The 19,832-nt window shown below is 41.4% G+C and overlaps 1 protein-coding gene across 1 annotated transcript in view; it reads left to right on the forward strand.

Moving 5' to 3' along the window:
* The first annotated feature begins 5,076 nt into the window (after nucleotides 1–5,076).
* The window catches only part of LOC140075952 (uncharacterized), a 364,396-nt gene continuing 349,640 nt past the window's right edge, over nucleotides 5,077–19,832 (forward strand). Inside the window, exon 1 of the mRNA XM_072122401.1 lies at nucleotides 5,077–5,923. Within this exon, the coding sequence (XP_071978502.1) occupies nucleotides 5,313–5,923 (611 nt within the window). The 5' untranslated portion in view covers nucleotides 5,077–5,312. The remainder of the gene's footprint in view (nucleotides 5,924–19,832) is intronic.

Consider the following 19,832-nt stretch of genomic DNA (forward strand, 5'->3'; position numbering starts at 1 on the left):
TTTCATCCGAACCAACCCCATATGGATAATGTAGAATAAGACTGAGGAATAGACCAAAAAATACCATGAGAAAAGAGAAAGCTAACGTGGACGCCGCTGCTCGAAGGTAAAGGGAAGAGTCTCCTGGAGGAAAGAGGAAGATCTGATGTCTAATAATCACTATCCATCTGGATATGATACAATCACGGAACAGGACGGAACCGTTTCCAGGCTGAGGAATGTCTTAGTTTTGTGTTACCTTCTGCTTTGCCAGCCAAGCCTAATCCCCAAATATGCATCCAAGGCTGAGATCCAGCAAAGGTTTTTTTTACTGTTGTTGAACTAATGATCCTGTTCCCGGAATACAAAACAAATTCTTTGTAGTTTGTGACATGAGTGAAAGTGAAAGCAGCGCAGGGACTTTCCACCTCCTCGTCTTCACGTTATATAAAGAAGCAATTGTTTACAGAAAGGAAAGCGAACCTGGATTATAAAAGACCATGAATAATCCAGGTAAGCTGAAAAACAATGAAACAGCTATCCAGGAAGAGGTCAGGGCAGGCAGAGATAATATGTAACAGCTATCCAGGAAGAGGTCAGGGCAGGCAGAGATAATATGTAACAGCTATCCAGGAAGAGGTCGGGGCAGGCAGAGATAATATGTAACAGCTATCCGGGAAGAGGTCAGGGCAGGCAGAGATAATATGTAACAGCTATCCAGGAAGAGGTCAGGGCAGGCAGGGATAATATGTAACAGCTATCCAGGAAGAGGTCAGGGCAGGCAGAGATAATATGTAACAGCTATCCAGGAAGAGGTCAGGGCAGGCAGAGATAATATGTAACAGCTATCCAGGAAGAGGTCAGGGCAGGCAGAGATAATATGTAACAGCTATCCAGGAAGAGGTCAGGGCAGGCAGAGATAATATGTAACAGCTATAAAGGAAGAGGTCAGGGCAGGCAGGGATAATATGTAACAGCTATCCAGGAAGAGGTCAGGGCAGGCAGGGATAATATGTAACAGCTATCCAGGAAGAGGTCAGGGCAGGCAGAGATAATATGTAACAGCTATAAAGGAAGAGGTCGGGGCAGGCAGAGATAATATGTAACAGCTATAAAGGAAGAGGTCAGGGCAGGCAGGGATAATATGTAACAGCTATCCAGGAAGAGGTCGGGGGAGGCAGAGATAATATGTAACAGGCATCCAGGAAGAGGTCAGGGCAGGCAGAGATAATATGTAACAGGCATCCAGGAAGAGGTCAGGGCAGGCAGAGATAATATGTAACAGCTATCCAGGAAGAGGTCAGGGCAGGCAGAGATGATATGTAACAGGCATCCAGGAAGAGGTCAGGGCAGGCAGAGATAATATGTAACAGCTATCCAGGAAGAGGTCAGGGCAGGCAGAGATAATATGTAACAGGCATCCAGGAAGAGGTCAGGGCAGGCAGAGATAATATGTAACAGCTATCCAGGAAGAGGTCAGGGCAGGCAGAGATAATATGTAACAGCTATCCAGGAAGAGGTCGGGGCAGGCAGAGATAATATGTAACAGCTATCCAGGAAGAGGTCGGGGCAGGCAGAGATAATATCTAACAGGCATCCAGGAAGAGGTCAGGGCAGGCAGAGATAATATGTAACAGCTATCCAGGAAGAGGTCAGGGCAGGCAGAGATAATATCTAACAGTTATCCAGGAAGAGGTCAGGGCAGGCAGAGATAACAGCTATCCAGGAAGAGGTCGGGGCAGGCATAGATAATATGTAAGAGTTATCCAGGAAGAGGTCGGGGCAGGCAGAGATAATATGTAACATCTATCCAGGAAGAGGTCAGGGCAGGCAGAGATAATATGTAACATCTATCCAGGAAGAGGTCAGGGCAGGCAGAGATAATATGTAACATCTATCCAGGAAGAGGTCAGGGCAGGCAGAGATAATATGTAACATCTATCCAGGAAGAGGTCAGGGCAGGCAGAGATAATATGTAACAGCTATAAAGGAAGAGGTCAGGGCAGGCACAGATAATATGTAACATCTATCCAGGAAGAGGTCAGGGCAGGCAGAGATAATATGTAACATCTATCCAGGAAGAGGTCAGGGCAGGCACAGATAATATGTAACAGCTATCCAGGAAGAGGTCAGGGCAGGGACAGATAATATGTAACAGGCATCCAGGAAGAGGTCAGGGCAGGCACAGATAATATGTAACAGCTATCCATGAAGAGGTCAGGGCAGGCACAGATAATATGTAACAGCTATCCAGGAAGAGGTCAGGGCAGGCAGAGATAATATGTAACAGCTATCCATGAAGAGGTCGGGGCAGTCAATATGACCATAGGACAAAACAAGTAAGGGCAACGGTCAAACACGGGCAAATCACATAACCAGATACAGACGGCTCCGCAGGACACCTGGCGGGTGTATTTGTTCTGTTGATCTGGAAAGTCTAGTTACGGGAAGCCATAAAAAAACCAAACCTTTTCAAGGAAACTGAAAGGGTCACAATCTGTATAGTTACGATACATCACCTGATACCATAAAACTGAAGTGCAAACAACACAAGGAATTTCCCACCTCCATCAAAGCAGAAGACATTGTGCAGAGTATAAAGCATCTTCTTAGGGTGTGGTCTGTGCTGCTATATATCACACGGTAATGATACCTGCACCGGGGACATTAAATAAAAGACCATGAATAATCCATGTAAGCTGAAACACAATGAAACAGCTATCCAGGAAGAGGTCAGGGCAGGCAGAGATAATATGTAACAGGCATCCAGGAAGAGGTCAGGGCAGGCAGAGATAATATGTAACAGCTATCCAGGAAGAGGTCAGGGCAGGCAGAGATAATATGTAACAGGCATCCAGGAAGAGGTCAGGGCAGGCAGAGATAATATGTAACAGCTATCCAGTAAGAGGTCGGGGCAGGCAGAGATAATATGTAACAGGCATCCAGGAAGAGGTCAGGGCAGGCAGAGATAATATGTAACAGGCATCCAGGAAGAGGTCAGGGCAGGCAGAGATAATATGTAACAGCTATCCAGGAAGAGGTCAGGGCAGGCAGAGATAATATGTAACAGCTATCCAGGAAGAGGTCGGGGCAGGCAGAGATAATATGTAACAGCTATCCAGGAAGAGGTCGGGGCAGGCAGAGATAATATCTAACAGGCATCCAGGAAGAGGTCAGGGCAGGCAGAGATAATATGTAACAGCTTTCCAGGAAGAGGTCAGGGCAGGCAGAGATAATATCTAACAGTTATCCAGGAAGAGGTCAGGGCAGGCAGAGATAACAGCTATCCAGGAAGAGGTCGGGGCAGGCAGAGATAATATGTAACAGCTATCCAGGAAGAGGTCGGGGCAGGCATAGATAATATGTAACAGGCATCCAGGAAGAGGTCAGGGCAAGCAGAGATAATATGTAACAGCTATCCAGGAAGAGGTCGGGGCAGGCAGAGATAATATGTAACAGCTATCCAGGAAGAGGTCAGGGCAGGCATAGATAATATGTAAGAGTTATCCAGGAAGAGGTCGGGGCAGGCAGAGATAATATGTAACATCTATCCAGGAAGAGGTCAGGGCAGGCAGAGATAATATGTAACATCTATCCAGGAAGAGGTCAGGGCAGGCAGAGATAATATGTAACATCTATCCAGGAAGAGGTCAGGGCAGGCAGAGATAATATGTAACAGCTATCCATGAAGAGGTCGGGGCAGTCAATATGACCATAGGACAAAACAAGTAAGGGCAACGGTCAAACACGGGCAAATCACATAACCAGATACAGACGGCTCCGCAGGACACCTGGCGGGTGTATTTGTTCTGTTGATCTGGAAAGTCTAGTTACGGGAAGCCATAAAAAAACCAAACCTTTTCAAGGAAACTGAAAGGGTCACAATCTGTATAGTTACGATACATCACCTGATACCATAAAACTGAAGTGCAAACAACACAAGGAATTTCCCACCTCCATCAAAGCAGAAGACATTGGGGCAAATTTACTTACCCGGTCCATTCGCGATCCAGCGGCGCGTTCTCTGCTCTGGATTCGGGTCCGGCCGGGATTCATGAAGGTAGTTCCTCCGCCGTCCACCAGGTGGCGCTGCTGCGCTGAAAATCATCTCCACGCGCCGGAATGCACCACCTCGGACCAGGTGAAGGTAAGCGGTCCCCAAGCGACACTTTTTCGGTTTTTAAATGCGACGGTTTTTCAGAATACGTCGGGTTTTCGTTCGGCCACGCCCCCCGATTTCCATCGCGCGCATGCCGGCGCCGATGCGCCACAATCCGATCGCGTGCGACACAATCCCGGGGCAATTCAGGTACAATCGGCGCAAATCGGAAATATTCGGGTAACACGTCGGGAAAACGCGATTCGGGCCCTTAGTAAATGATCCCCATTGTGCAGAGTATAAAGCATCTTCTTAGGGTGTGGTCTGTGCTGCTATATATCACACGGTAATGATACCTGCACCGGGGACATTAAATAAAAGACCATGAATAATCCAGGTAAGCTGAAACACAATGAAACAGAACCGGGAAGTAAGAGAGCGGATCCCACGGAGGACTTGTTGCATCTTATGGCCCTTCTATAACCTCGGTTACAAGTCACCACTGAGGTCACATGATCTCAAGCGTTAGGCCTTCCATGCCGCAGGGAGCAGACAATTTGCAATGGAAACTAAATTTGGTTTTCATCCGAACCAACCCCATATGGATAACGTAGAATAAGACTGAGGAATAGACCAAAAAATACCATGAGAAAAGAGAAAGCTAACGTGGACGCCGCTGCTCGAAGGTAAAGGGAAGAGTCTCCTGGAGGAAAGAGGAAGATCTGATGTCTAATAATCACTATCCATCTGGATATGATACAATCACGGAACAGGACGGAACCGTTTCCAGGCTGAGGAATGTCTAAGTTTTGTGTTGCCTTCTGCTTTGCCAGCCAAGCCTAATCCCCAAATATGCATCCAAGGCTGAGATCCAGCAAAGGTTTTTTTTACTGTTGTTGAACTAATGATCCTGTTCCCGGAATACAAAACAAATTCTTTGTAGTTTGTGACATGAGTGAAAGTGAAAGCAGCGCAGGGACTTTCCACCTCCTCGTCTTCACGTTATATAAAGAAGCAATTGTTTACAGAAAGGAAAGCGACCGGTGATGTAGAGGAGCAGAACAGATCTTCTCATTGCTTTGGTAATGACTATCAACCAAGAATGCAAAACACAGAGCAAGGAAGCCGAGGACCGGACCCTGTAACTCTTAGCTGACGCCCTAAAGGAGAAGTAGAGGCTCCTGGTGGACCAGGACAATGTTCTCCTTGGTTTTGGGTCGACTGTTAACCAGGGATGAGAGTAAAAAGAAGGTCCGTGCTGCCCCTAATAGGGACCTTATTTCATTTGGAACAGCTGGTAAGCGAAAACGAAAAAAGAAAAATGGAGGAAGTCAGGGAGCGGACCCTTCAATTCTTATCTGATGCTCTGAAGAAGAAGAGGAGTCTCCTGCTGGAAGAGCAGAAGACGAGGTCCGATGACTGTCCATTTATCACCACAAACCTTTTGACGGACCTGATTCAGGAATTAAGGAAGGTGACATTTGCAATTACCAGAGAACCTGAAATAAATGTTGAAGTCATTGCCTATGCACAGCACACATCGGAGGACAGAACCATCTATCTATCTGAGCAATTTTGGAACGAGAATCCTGTAACCCTACATGAATTAATCATCCATGCCATGTTCCATCTTCTTGGATATGGTGATACAGTGCAGGAGGACAGTGACAGAGCACAGAGGTCTCCGCAGTCCATGTTATGTCCCCTGACGGCTCATTCTGCAGCTATAGCCATTATAAAGTTTATGGATCATGATGGATCCTATACACATGGCTCCTACTCCTGCTGTGGTGAAACTTCCCGGGACACCGTGTGTCAGGAATCCGGGATGGCAAAGGAGCTGAGGTAAGTGCCGTCCCGTTATTATACCGTGACATAGAAATAAGTCGCAAAAATATCTGGTAACATCTGGACACGGTGGAGAGCAGGACTTCTGCTGCCTCATTCCTTCCATTAGTACCAACGTGTCCTGGAGTATTTCCATTTCTGCTAATGTAGTATATACACGATGGTGTCATGTAGCATATACACGATGGTGTCATGTAGTATATACACGATGGTGTCATGTAGCATATACACGATGGTGTCATGTAGTATATACACGATGGTGTCATGTAGCATATACACGATGGTGTCATGTAGTATATACACGATGGTGTCATGTAGTATATACACGATGGTGTCATGTAGTATATACACGATGGTGTCATGTAGCATATACAAGATGGTGTCACGTAGCATATACACGATGGTGTCATGTAGTATATACAAGATGGTGTCATGTAGTATATACACGATGGTGTCATGTAGTATATACAAGATGGTGTCATGTAGCATATACACGATGGTGTCATGTAGTATATACACAATGGTGTCATGTAGTATATACACGATGGTGTCATGTAGCATATACACGATGGTGTCATGTAGCATATACACGATGGTGTCATGTAGTATATACACGATGGTGTCATGTAGTATATACACGATGGTGTCATGTAGTATATACAAGATGGTGTCACGTAGTATATACACGATGGTGTCATGTAGTATATACACGATGGTGTCATGTAGTATATACACGATGGTGTCATGTAGTATATACACGATGGTGTCATGTAGCATATACACGATGGTGTCATGTAGCATATACACGATGGTGTCATGTAGTATATACACGATGGTGTCATGTAGCATATACAAGATGGTGTCACGTAGTATATACACGATGGTGTCATGTAGTATATACACGATGGTGTCATGTAGTATATACACGATGGTGTCATGTAGCATATACAAGATGGTGTCATGTAGTATATACACGATGGTGTCATGTAGTATATACACGATGGTGTCATGTAGCATATACAAGATGGTGTCACGTAGTATATACACGATGGTGTCATGTAGTATATACACGATGGTGTCATGTAGCATATACACGATGGTGTCATGTAGCATATACACGATGGTGTCATGTAGCATATACACGATGGTGTCATGTAGCATATACACGATGGTGTCATGTAGCATATACACGATGGTGTCATGTAGTATATACACGATGGTGTCATGTAGCATATACACGATGGTGTCATGTAGCATATACACGATGGTGTCATGTAGTATATACACGATGGTGTCATGTAGTATATACACGATGGTGTCATGTAGTATATACACGATGGTGTCATGTAGTATATACAAGATGGTGTCATGTAGCATATACACGATGGTGTCATGTAGTATATACACGATGGTGTCATGTAGTATATACACGATGGTGTCATGTAGTATATACAAGATGGTGTCACGTAGTATATACAAGATGGTGTCACGTAGTATATACAAGATTGTGTCATGTAGCATATACACGATGGTGTCATGTAGTATATACACGATGGTGTCATGTAGTATATACACGATGGTGTCATGTAGCATATACAAGATGGTGTCATGTAGTATATACACGATGGTGTCATGTAGCATATACAAGATGGTGTCATGTAGTATATACACGATGGTGTCATGTAGCATATACACGATGGTGTCATGTAGCATATACACGATGGTTTCATGTAGCATATACACGATGGTGTCATGTAGTATATACACGATGGTGTCATGTAGTATATACACGATGGTGTCATGTAGTATATACAAGATGGTGTCATGTAGCATATACAAGATGGTGTCACGTAGTATATACAAGATGGTGTCATGTAGCATATACACGATGGTGTCATGTAGCATATACACGATGGTGTCATGTAGCATATACACGATGGTGTCATGTAGTATATACACGATGGTGTCATGTAGCATATACACGATGGTGTCATGTAGCATATACACGATGGTGTCATGTAGCATATACACGATGGTGTCATGTAGTATATACACGATGGTGTCATGTAGTATATACACGATGGTGTCATGTAGCATATACACGATGGTGTCATGTAGTATATACACGATGGTGTCATGTAGTATATACACGATGGTGTCATGTAGCATATACACGATGGTGTCATGTAGTATATACACGATGGTGTCATGTAGTATATACACGATGGTGTCATGTAGTATATACACGATGGTGTCATGTAGCATATACACGATGGTGTCATGTAGCATATACACGATGGTGTCATGTAGTATATACACGATGGTGTCATGTAGCATATACACGATGGTGTCATGTAGCATATACACAATGGTGTCATGTAGTATATACACGATGGTGTCATGTAGCATATACACGATGGTGTCATGTAGCATATACACAATGGTGTCATGTAGTATATACAAGATGGTGTCATGTAGCATATACACGATGGTGTCATGTAGCATATACACGATGGTGTCATGTAGCATATACACGATGGTGTCATGTAGCATATACACGATGGTGTCATGTAGTATATACACGATGGTGTCATGTAGCATATACAAGATGGTGTCATGTAGTATATACAAGATGGTGTCATGTAGCATATACACGATGGTGTCATGTAGCATATACACGATGGTGTCATGTAGTATATACACGATGGTGTCATGTAGCATATACAAGATGGTGTCATGTAGCATATACACGATGGTGTCATGTAGTATATACACGATGGTGTCATGTAGCATATACACGATGGTGTCATGTAGTATATACACGATGGTGTCATGTAGCATATACACGATGGTGTCATGTAGCATATACAAGATGGTGTCATGTAGTATATACAAGATGGTGTCATGTAGCATATACACGATGGTGTCATGTAGCATATACACGATGGTGTCATGTAGCATATACACGATGGTGTCATGTAGCATATACACGATGGTGTCATGTAGCATATACACGATGGTGTCATGTAGCATATACAAGATGGTGTCATGTAGCATATACACGATGGTGTCATGTAGCAGATACACGATGGTGTCATGTAGCATATACACGATGGTGTCATGTAGTATATACACGATGGTGTCATGTAGTATATACAAGATGGTGTCATGTAGCATATACACGATGGTGTCATGTAGCATATACACGATGGTGTCATGTAGCAGATACACGATGGTGTCATGTAGCATATACACGATGGTGTCATGTAGCATATACACAATGGTGTCATGTAGTATATACAAGATGGTGTCATGTAGCATATACACGATGGTGTCATGTAGCATATACACGATGGTGTCATGTAGCATATACACGATGGTGTCATGTAGCATATACACGATGGTGTCATGTAGTATATACACGATGGTGTCATGTAGCATATACAAGATGGTGTCATGTAGTATATACAAGATGGTGTCATGTAGCATATACACGATGGTGTCATGTAGCATATACACGATGGTGTCATGTAGTATATACACGATGGTGTCATGTAGCATATACAAGATGGTGTCATGTAGCATATACACGATGGTGTCATGTAGTATATACACGATGGTGTCATGTAGCATATACACGATGGTGTCATGTAGTATATACACGATGGTGTCATGTAGCATATACACGATGGTGTCATGTAGCATATACAAGATGGTGTCATGTAGTATATACAAGATGGTGTCATGTAGCATATACACGATGGTGTCATGTAGCATATACACGATGGTGTCATGTAGCATATACACGATGGTGTCATGTAGCATATACACGATGGTGTCATGTAGCATATACACGATGGTGTCATGTAGCATATACAAGATGGTGTCATGTAGCATATACACGATGGTGTCATGTAGCAGATACACGATGGTGTCATGTAGCATATACACGATGGTGTCATGTAGTATATACACGATGGTGTCATGTAGTATATACAAGATGGTGTCATGTAGCATATACACGATGGTGTCATGTAGCATATACACGATGGTGTCATGTAGCATATACACGATGGTGTCATGTAGTATATACACGATGGTGTCATGTAGTATATACACGATGGTGTCATGTAGCATATACACGATGGTGTCATGTAGTATATACAAGATGGTGTCATGTAGCATATACACGATGGTGTCATGTAGCATATACACGATGGTGTCATGTAGCATATACACGATGGTGTCATGTAGTATATACACGATGGTGTCATGTAGCATATACACGATGGTGTCATGTAGCATATACAAGATGGTGTCATGTAGCATATACACGATGGTGTCATGTAGCATATACAAGATGGTGTCATGTAGTATATACACGATGGTGTCATGTAGCATATACAAGATGGTGTCATGTAGTATATACACGATGGTGTCATGTAGCATATACACGATGGTGTCATGTAGCATATACACGATGGTGTCATGTAGCATATACACGATGGTGTCATGTAGCATATACACGATGGTGTCATGTAGCATATACACGATGGTGTCATGTAGTATATACACGATGGTGTCATGTAGTATATACACGATGGTGTCATGTAGCATATACACGATGGTGTCATGTAGTATATACACGATGGTGTCATGTAGTATATACACGATGGTGTCATGTAGCATATACACGATGGTGTCATGTAGTATATACACGATGGTGTCATGTAGCATATACACGATGGTGTCATGTAGTATATACAAGATGGTGTCATGTAGTATATACACGATGGTGTCATGTAGTATATACAAGATGGTGTCATGTAGCATATACACGATGGTGTCATGTAGCATATACACGATGGTGTCATGTAGCATATACACGATGGTGTCATGTAGCAGATACACGATGGTGTCATGTAGTATATACACGATGGTGTCATGTAGCATATACAAGATGGTGTCATGTAGCATATACACGATGGTGTCATGTAGTATATACACGATGGTGTCATGTAGCATATACACGATGGTGTCATGTAGTATATACAAGATGGTGTCATGTAGCATATACACGATGGTGTCATGTAGTATATACAAGATGGTGTCATGTAGCATATACACGATGGTGTCATGTAGCATATACACGATGGTGTCATGTAGCATATACACGATGGTGTCATGTAGCAGATACACGATGGTGTCATGTAGTATATACACGATGGTGTCATGTAGCATATACAAGATGGTGTCATGTAGCATATACACGATGGTGTCATGTAGCATATACACGATGGTGTCATGTAGTATATACACGATGGTGTCATGTAGTATATACACGATGGTGTCATGTAGCATATACAAGATGGTGTCATGTAGTATATACAGGATGGTGTCATGTAGCATATACACGATGGTGTCATGTAGCATATACACGATGGTGTCATGTAGTATATACAAGATGGTGTCATGTAGTATATACACGATGGTGTCATGTAGTATATACAAGATGGTGTCATGTAGCATATACACGATGGTGTCATGTAGCATATACACGATGGTGTCATGTAGCATATACACGATGGTGTCATGTAGCAGATACACGATGGTGTCATGTAGTATATACACAATGGTGTCATGTAGCATATACAAGATGGTGTCATGTAGCATATACACGATGGTGTCATGTAGTATATACACGATGGTGTCATGTAGCATATACACGATGGTGTCATGTAGTATATACAAGATGGTGTCATGTAGTATATACACGATGGTGTCATGTAGTATATACAAGATGGTGTCATGTAGCATATACACGATGGTGTCATGTAGTATATACACGATGGTGTCATGTAGTATATACACGATGGTGTCATGTAGTATATACACGATGGTGTCATGTAGCAGATACACGATGGTGTCATGTAGTATATACAAGATGGTGTCATGTAGCAGATACACGATGGTGTCATGTAGTATATACACGATGGTGTCATGTAGTATATACACGATGGTGTCATGTAGTATATACACGATGGTGTCATGTAGTATATACACGATGGTGTCATGTAGTATATACAAGATGGTGTCATGTAGCAGATACACGATGGTGTCATGTAGTATAGTACACGATGGTGTCATGTAGTATATACACGATGGTGTCATGTAGTATATACAAGATGGTGTCATGTAGCATATACACGATGGTGTCATGTAGTATATACAAGATGGTGTCATGTAGCAGATACACGATGGTGTCATGTAGTATATACACGATGGTGTCATGTAGTATATACACGATGGTGTCATGTAGTATATACAAGATGGTGTCATGTAGCATATACACGATGGTGTCATGTAGCATATACAAGATGGTGTCATGTAGCATATACACGATGGTGTCATGTAGTATATACACGATGGTGTCATGTAGCATATACACGATGGTGTCATGTAGTATATACACGATGGTGTCATGTAGTATATACACGATGGTGTCATGTAGCATATACACGATGGTGTCATGTAGCATATACACGATGGTGTCATGTAGTATATACACGATGGTGTCATGTAGCATATACACGATGGTGTCATGTAGCATATACACGATGGTGTCATGTAGCATATACACGATGGTGTCATGTAGCATATACACGATGGTGTCATGTAGCATATACACGATGGTGTCATGTAGCAGATACACGATGGTGTCATGTAGCATATACACGATGGTGTCATGTAGTATATACACGATGGTGTCATGTAGCATATACAAGATGGTGTCATGTAGTATATACAAGATGGTGTCATGTAGTATATACACGATGGTGTCATGTAGTATATACACGATGGTGTCATGTAGCATATACAAGATGGTGTCATGTAGCATATACACGATGGTGTCATGTAGTATATACACGATGGTGTCATGTAGCATATACAAGATGGTGTCATGTAGTATATACACGATGGTGTCATGTAGCATATACACGATGGTGTCATGTAGTATATACACGATGGTGTCATGTAGTATATACAAGATGGTGTCATGTAGTATATACACGATGGTGTCATGTAGTATATACAAGATGGTGTCATGTAGCATATACACGATGGTGTCATGTAGCATATACACGATGGTGTCATGTAGTATATACAAGATGGTGTCATGTAGCATATACACGATGGTGTCATGTAGCATATACACGATGGTGTCATGTAGTATATACAGGATGGTGTCATGTAGCATATACACGATGGTGTCATGTAGTATATACAAGATGGTGTCATGTAGCATATACACGATGGTGTCATGTAGCATATACACGATGGTGTCATGTAGTATATACACGATGGTGTCATGTAGCATATACACGATGGTGTCATGTAGTATATACACGATGGTGTCATGTAGTATATACAGGATGGTGTCATGTAGCATATACACGATGGTGTCATGTAGTATATACAAGATGGTGTCATGTAGTATATACAAGATGGTGTCATGTAGCATATACACGATGGTGTCATGTAGTATATACAAGATGGTGTCATGTAGCATATACACGATGGTGTCATGTAGTATATACAAGATGGTGTCATGTAGCATATACACGATGGTGTCATGTAGCATATACACGATGGTGTCATGTAGTATATACACGATGGTGTCATGTAGTATATACACGATGGTGTCATGTAGTATATACACGATGGTGTCATGTAGCATATACACGATGGTGTAATGTAGCATATACACGATGGTGTCATGTAGTATATACAAGATGGTGTCATGTAGCATATACACGATGGTGTCATGTAGCATATACACGATGGTGTCATGTAGTATATACACGATGGTGTCATGTAGCATATACACGATGGTGTCATGTAGCATATACACGATGGTGTCATGTAGTATATACAAGATGGTGTCATGTAGCATATACACGATGGTGTCATGTAGCATATACACGATGGTGTCATGTAGTATATACACGATGGTGTCATGTAGCATATACACGATGGTGTCATGTAGTATATACACGATGGTGTCATGTAGCATATACACGATGGTGTCATGTAGCATATACACGATGGTGTCATGTAGTATATACAAGATGGTGTCATGTAGCATATACACGATGGTGTCATGTAGCATATACACGATGGTGTCATGTAGTATATACACGATGGTGTCATGTAGCATATACACGATGGTGTCATGTAGTATATACACGATGGTGTCATGTAGTATATACAAGATGGTGTCATGTAGTATATACACGATGGTGTCATGTAGCATATACACGATGGTGTCATGTAGCATATACACGATGGTGTCATGTAGCATATACACGATGGTGTCATGTAGCATATACACGATGGTGTCATGTAGCATATACACGATGGTGTCATGTAGTATATACACGATGGTGTCATGTAGTATATACAAGATGGTGTCATGTAGCATATACAAGATGGTGTCATGTAGCATATACACGATGGTGTCATGTAGCATATACACGATGGTGTCATGTAGTATATACAAGATGGTGTCATGTAGCATATACACGATGGTGTCATGTAGCATATACACGATGGTGTCATGTAGCATATACACGATGGTGTCATGTAGCATATACACGATGGTGTCATGTAGCATATACACGATGGTGTCATGTAGCATATACACGATGGTGTCATGTAGTATATACACGATGGTGTCATGTAGCAGATACACGATGGTGTCATGTAGTATATACACGATGGTGTCATGCAGCAGATACACGATGGTGTCATGTAGTATATACAAGATGGTGTCATGTAGCATATACACGATGGTGTCATGTAGTATATACACGATGGTGTCATGTAGCATATACACGATGGTGTCATGTAGCATATACACGATGGTGTCATGTAGTATATACACGATGGTGTCATGTAGTATATACAAGATGGTGTCATGTAGCATATACACGATGGTGTCATGTAGCATATACACGATGGTGTCATGTAGCATATACACGATGGTGTCATGTAGCATATACACGATGGTGTCATGTAGTATATACACGATGGTGTCATGTAGCATATACACGATGGTGTCATGTAGTATATACAAGATGGTGTCATGTAGTATATACAAGATGGTGTCATGTAGCATATACACGATGGTGTCATGTAGCATATACACGATGGTGTCATGTAGTATATACACGATGGTGTCATGTAGCATATACACGATGGTGTCATGTAGTATATACACGATGGTGTCATGTAGCATATACAAGATGGTGTCATGTAGCATATACAAGATGGTGTCATGTAGTATATACACGATGGTGTCATGTAGCATATACACGATGGTGTCATGTAGCATATACAAGATGGTGTCATGTAGTATATACACGATGGTGTCATGTAGCATATACAAGATGGTGTCATGTAGCATATACACGATGGTGTCATGTAGTATATACACGATGGTGTCATGTAGTATATACAAGATGGTGTCATGTAGTATATACAAGATGGTGTCATGTAGCATATACACGATGGTGTCATGTAGTATATACAAGATGGTGTCATGTAGCATATACAAGATGGTGTCATGTAGTATATACACGATGGTGTCATGTAGTATATACACGATGGTGTCATGTAGCATATACAAGATGGTGTCATGTAGCATATACACGATGGTGTCATGTAGTATATACACGATGGTGTCATGTAGTATATACACGATGGTGTCATGTAGTATATACAAGATGGTGTCATGTAGTATATACAAGATGGTGTCATGTAGTATATACACGATGGTGTCATGTAGCAGATACACGATGGTGTCATGTAGCATATACACGATGGTGTCATGTAGTATATACACGATGGTGTCATGTAGCATATACACGATGGTGTCATGTAGTATATACACGATGGTGTCATGTAGCATATACACGATGGTGTCATGTAGCATATACACGATGGTGTCATGTAGTATATACACGATGGTGTCATGTAGCATATACACGATGGTGTCATGTAGTATATACACGATGGTGTCATGTAGTATATACACGATGGTGTCATGTAGTATATACACGATGGTGTCATGTAGCATATACACGATGGTGTCATGTAGTATATACAAGATGGTGTCATGTAGTATATACAAGATGGTGTCATGTAGTATATACAAGATGGTGTCATGTAGCATATACAAGATGGTGTCATGTAGCATATACACGATGGTGTCATGTAGTATATACACGATGGTGTCATGTAGTATATACAAGATGGTGTCATGTAGCATATACACGATGGTGTCATGTAGTATATACAAGATGGTGTCATGTAGTATATACAAGATGGTGTCATGTAGCATATACACGATGGTGTCATGTAGTATATACAAGATGGTGTCATGTAGTATATACAAGATGGTGTCATGTAGCATATACACGATGGTTTCATGTAGCATATACAAGATGGTGTCATGTAGCAGATACACGATGGTGTCATGTAGTATATACACGATGGTGTCATGTAGCATATACACGATGGTGTCATGTAGCATATACACGATGGTGTCATGTAGCATATACACGATGGTGTCATGTAGCATATACACGATGGTGTCATGTAGTATATACACGATGGTGTCATGTAGCAGATACACGATGGTGTCATGTAGCAGATACACGATGGTGTCATGTAGCATATACACGATGGTGTCATGTAGCATATACACGATGGTGTCATGTAGTATATACACGATGGTGTCATGTAGCAGATACACGATGGTGTCATGTAGCAGATACACGATGGTGTCATGTAGTATATACACGATGGTGTCATGTAGCATATACAAGATGGTGTCATGTAGCATATACACGATGGTGTCATGTAGCATATACACGATGGTGTCATGTAGCAGATACACGATGGTGTCATGTAGCAGATACACGATGGTGTCATGTAGCAGATACACGATGGTGTCATGTAGCATATACAAGATGGTGTCATGTAGCATATACACGATGGTGTCATGTAGCATATACACGATGGTGTCATGTAGTATATACACGATGGTGTCATGTAGTATATACACGATGGTGTCATGTAGCATATACACGATGGTGTCATGTAGCATATACACGATGGTGTCATGTAGCATATACACGATGGTGTCATGTAGCATATACACGATGGTGTCATGTAGTATATACAAGATGGTGTCATGTAGCATATACACGATGGTGTCATGTAGTATATACACGATGGTGTCATGTAGCATATACACGATGGTGTCATGTAGCATATACACGATGGTGTCATGTAGTATATACAAGATGGTGTCATGTAGCATATACACGATGGTGTCATGTAGTATATACACGATGGTGTCATGTAGCATATACACGATGGTGTCATGTAGTATATACACGATGGTGTCATGTAGTATATACAAGATGGTGTCATGTAGCATATACACGATGGTGTCATGTAGCATATACACGATGGTGTCATGTAGTATATACACGATGGTGTCATGTAGTATATACAAGATGGTGTCATGTAGCATATACACGATGGTGTCATGTAGTATATACACGATGGTGTCATGTAGCATATACACGATGGTGTCATGTAGTATATACACGATGGTGTCATGTAGTATATACACGATGGTGTCGTGTAGTATATACACGATGGTGTCATGTAGTATATACACGATGGTGTCATGTAGTATATACACGATGGTGTCATGTAGCATATACACGATGGTGTCATGTAGCATATACACGATGGTTTCATGTAGCATATACAAGATGGTGTCATGTAGCATATACAAGATGGTGTCATGTAGCATATACAAGATGGTGTCATGTAGTATATACACGATGGTGTCATGTAGCATATACAAGATGGTGTCATGTAGCATATACACGATGGTGTCATGTAGTATATACACGATGGTGTCATGTAGTATATACAAGATGGTGTCATGTAGCATATACACGATGGTGTCATGTAGTATATACACGATGGTGTCATGTAGCATATACACGATGGTGTCATGTAGTATATACACGATGGTGTCATGTAGCATATACACGATGGTGTCATGTAGTATATACAAGATGGTGTCATGTAGCATATACACGATGGTGTCATGTAGTATATACAAGATGGTGTCATGTAGTATATACACGATGGTGTCATGTAGCATATACACGATGGTGTCATGTAGTATATACAAGATGGTGTCATGTAGCATATACACGATGGTGTCATGTAGCATATACACGATGGTGTCATGTAGTATATACACGATGGTGTCATGTAGCATATACACGATGGTGTCATGTAGTATATACACGATGGTGTCATGTAGTATATACACGATGGTGTCATGTAGTATATACACGATGGTGTCATGTAGTATATACAAGATGGTGTCATGTAGCATATACACGATGGTGTCATGTAGCATATACACGATGGTGTCATGTAGTATATACACGATGGTGTCATGTAGTATATACACGATGGTGTCATGTAGTATATACACGATGGTGTCATGTAGTATATACACGATGGTGTCATGTAGCATATACACGATGGTGTCATGTAGCATATACACGATGGTGTCATGTAGCATATACACGATGGTGTCATGTAGTATATACACGATGGTGTCATGTAGTATATACACGATGGTGTCATGTAGCAGATACACGATGGTGTCATGTAGTATATACAAGATGGTGTCATGTAGCATATACAAGATGGTGTCATGTAGCATATACACGATGGTGTCATGTAGTATATACAAGATGGTGTCATGTAGCATATACACGATGGTGTCATGTAGCATATACACGATGGTGTCATGTAGCATATACACGATGGTGTCATGTAGTATATACACGATGGTGTCATGTAGCATATACAAGATGGTGTCATGTAGTATATACACGATGGTGTCATGTAGTATATACAAGATGGTGTCATGTAGCATATACACGATGGTGTCATGTAGTATATACACGATGGTGTCATGTAGCATATACACGATGGTGTCATGTAGTATATACACGATGGTGTCATGTAGTATATACACGATGGTGTCGTGTAGTATATACACGATGGTGTCATGTAGTATATACACGATGGTGTCATGTAGTATATACACGATGGTGTCATGTAGCATATACACGATGGTTTCATGTAGCATATACAAGATGGTGTCATGTAGCATATACAAGATGGTGTCATGTAGCATATACAAGATGGTGTCATGTAGCATATACACGATGGTGTCATGTAGTATATACACGATGGTGTCATGTAGTATATACAAGATGGTGTCATGTAGCATATACACGATGGTGTCATGTAGTATATACACGATGGTGTCATGTAGCATATACACGATGGTGTCATGTAGCATATACACGATGGTGTCATGTAGCATATACAAGATGGTGTCATGTAGCATATACACGATGGTGTCATGTAGTATATACACGATGGTGTCATGTAGTATATACAAGATGGTGTCATGTAGCATATACACGATGGTGTCATGTAGTATATACACGATGGTGTCATGTAGCATATACACGATGGTGTCATGTAGTATATACACGATGGTGTCATGTAGCATATACACGATGGTGTCATGTAGTATATACAAGATGGTGTCATGTAGCATATACACGATGGTGTCATGTAGTATATACAAGATGGTGTCATGTAGTATATACACGATGGTGTCATGTAGCATATACACGATGGTGTCATGTAGTATATACAAGATGGTGTCATGTAGCATATACACGATGGTGTCATGTAGCATATACACGATGGTGTCATGTAGTAT

The sequence above is a fragment of the Engystomops pustulosus genome, chromosome 8, assembly GCF_040894005.1.
Source record: "Engystomops pustulosus chromosome 8, aEngPut4.maternal, whole genome shotgun sequence".
Lineage (NCBI taxonomy): Eukaryota > Metazoa > Chordata > Amphibia > Anura > Leptodactylidae > Engystomops > Engystomops pustulosus.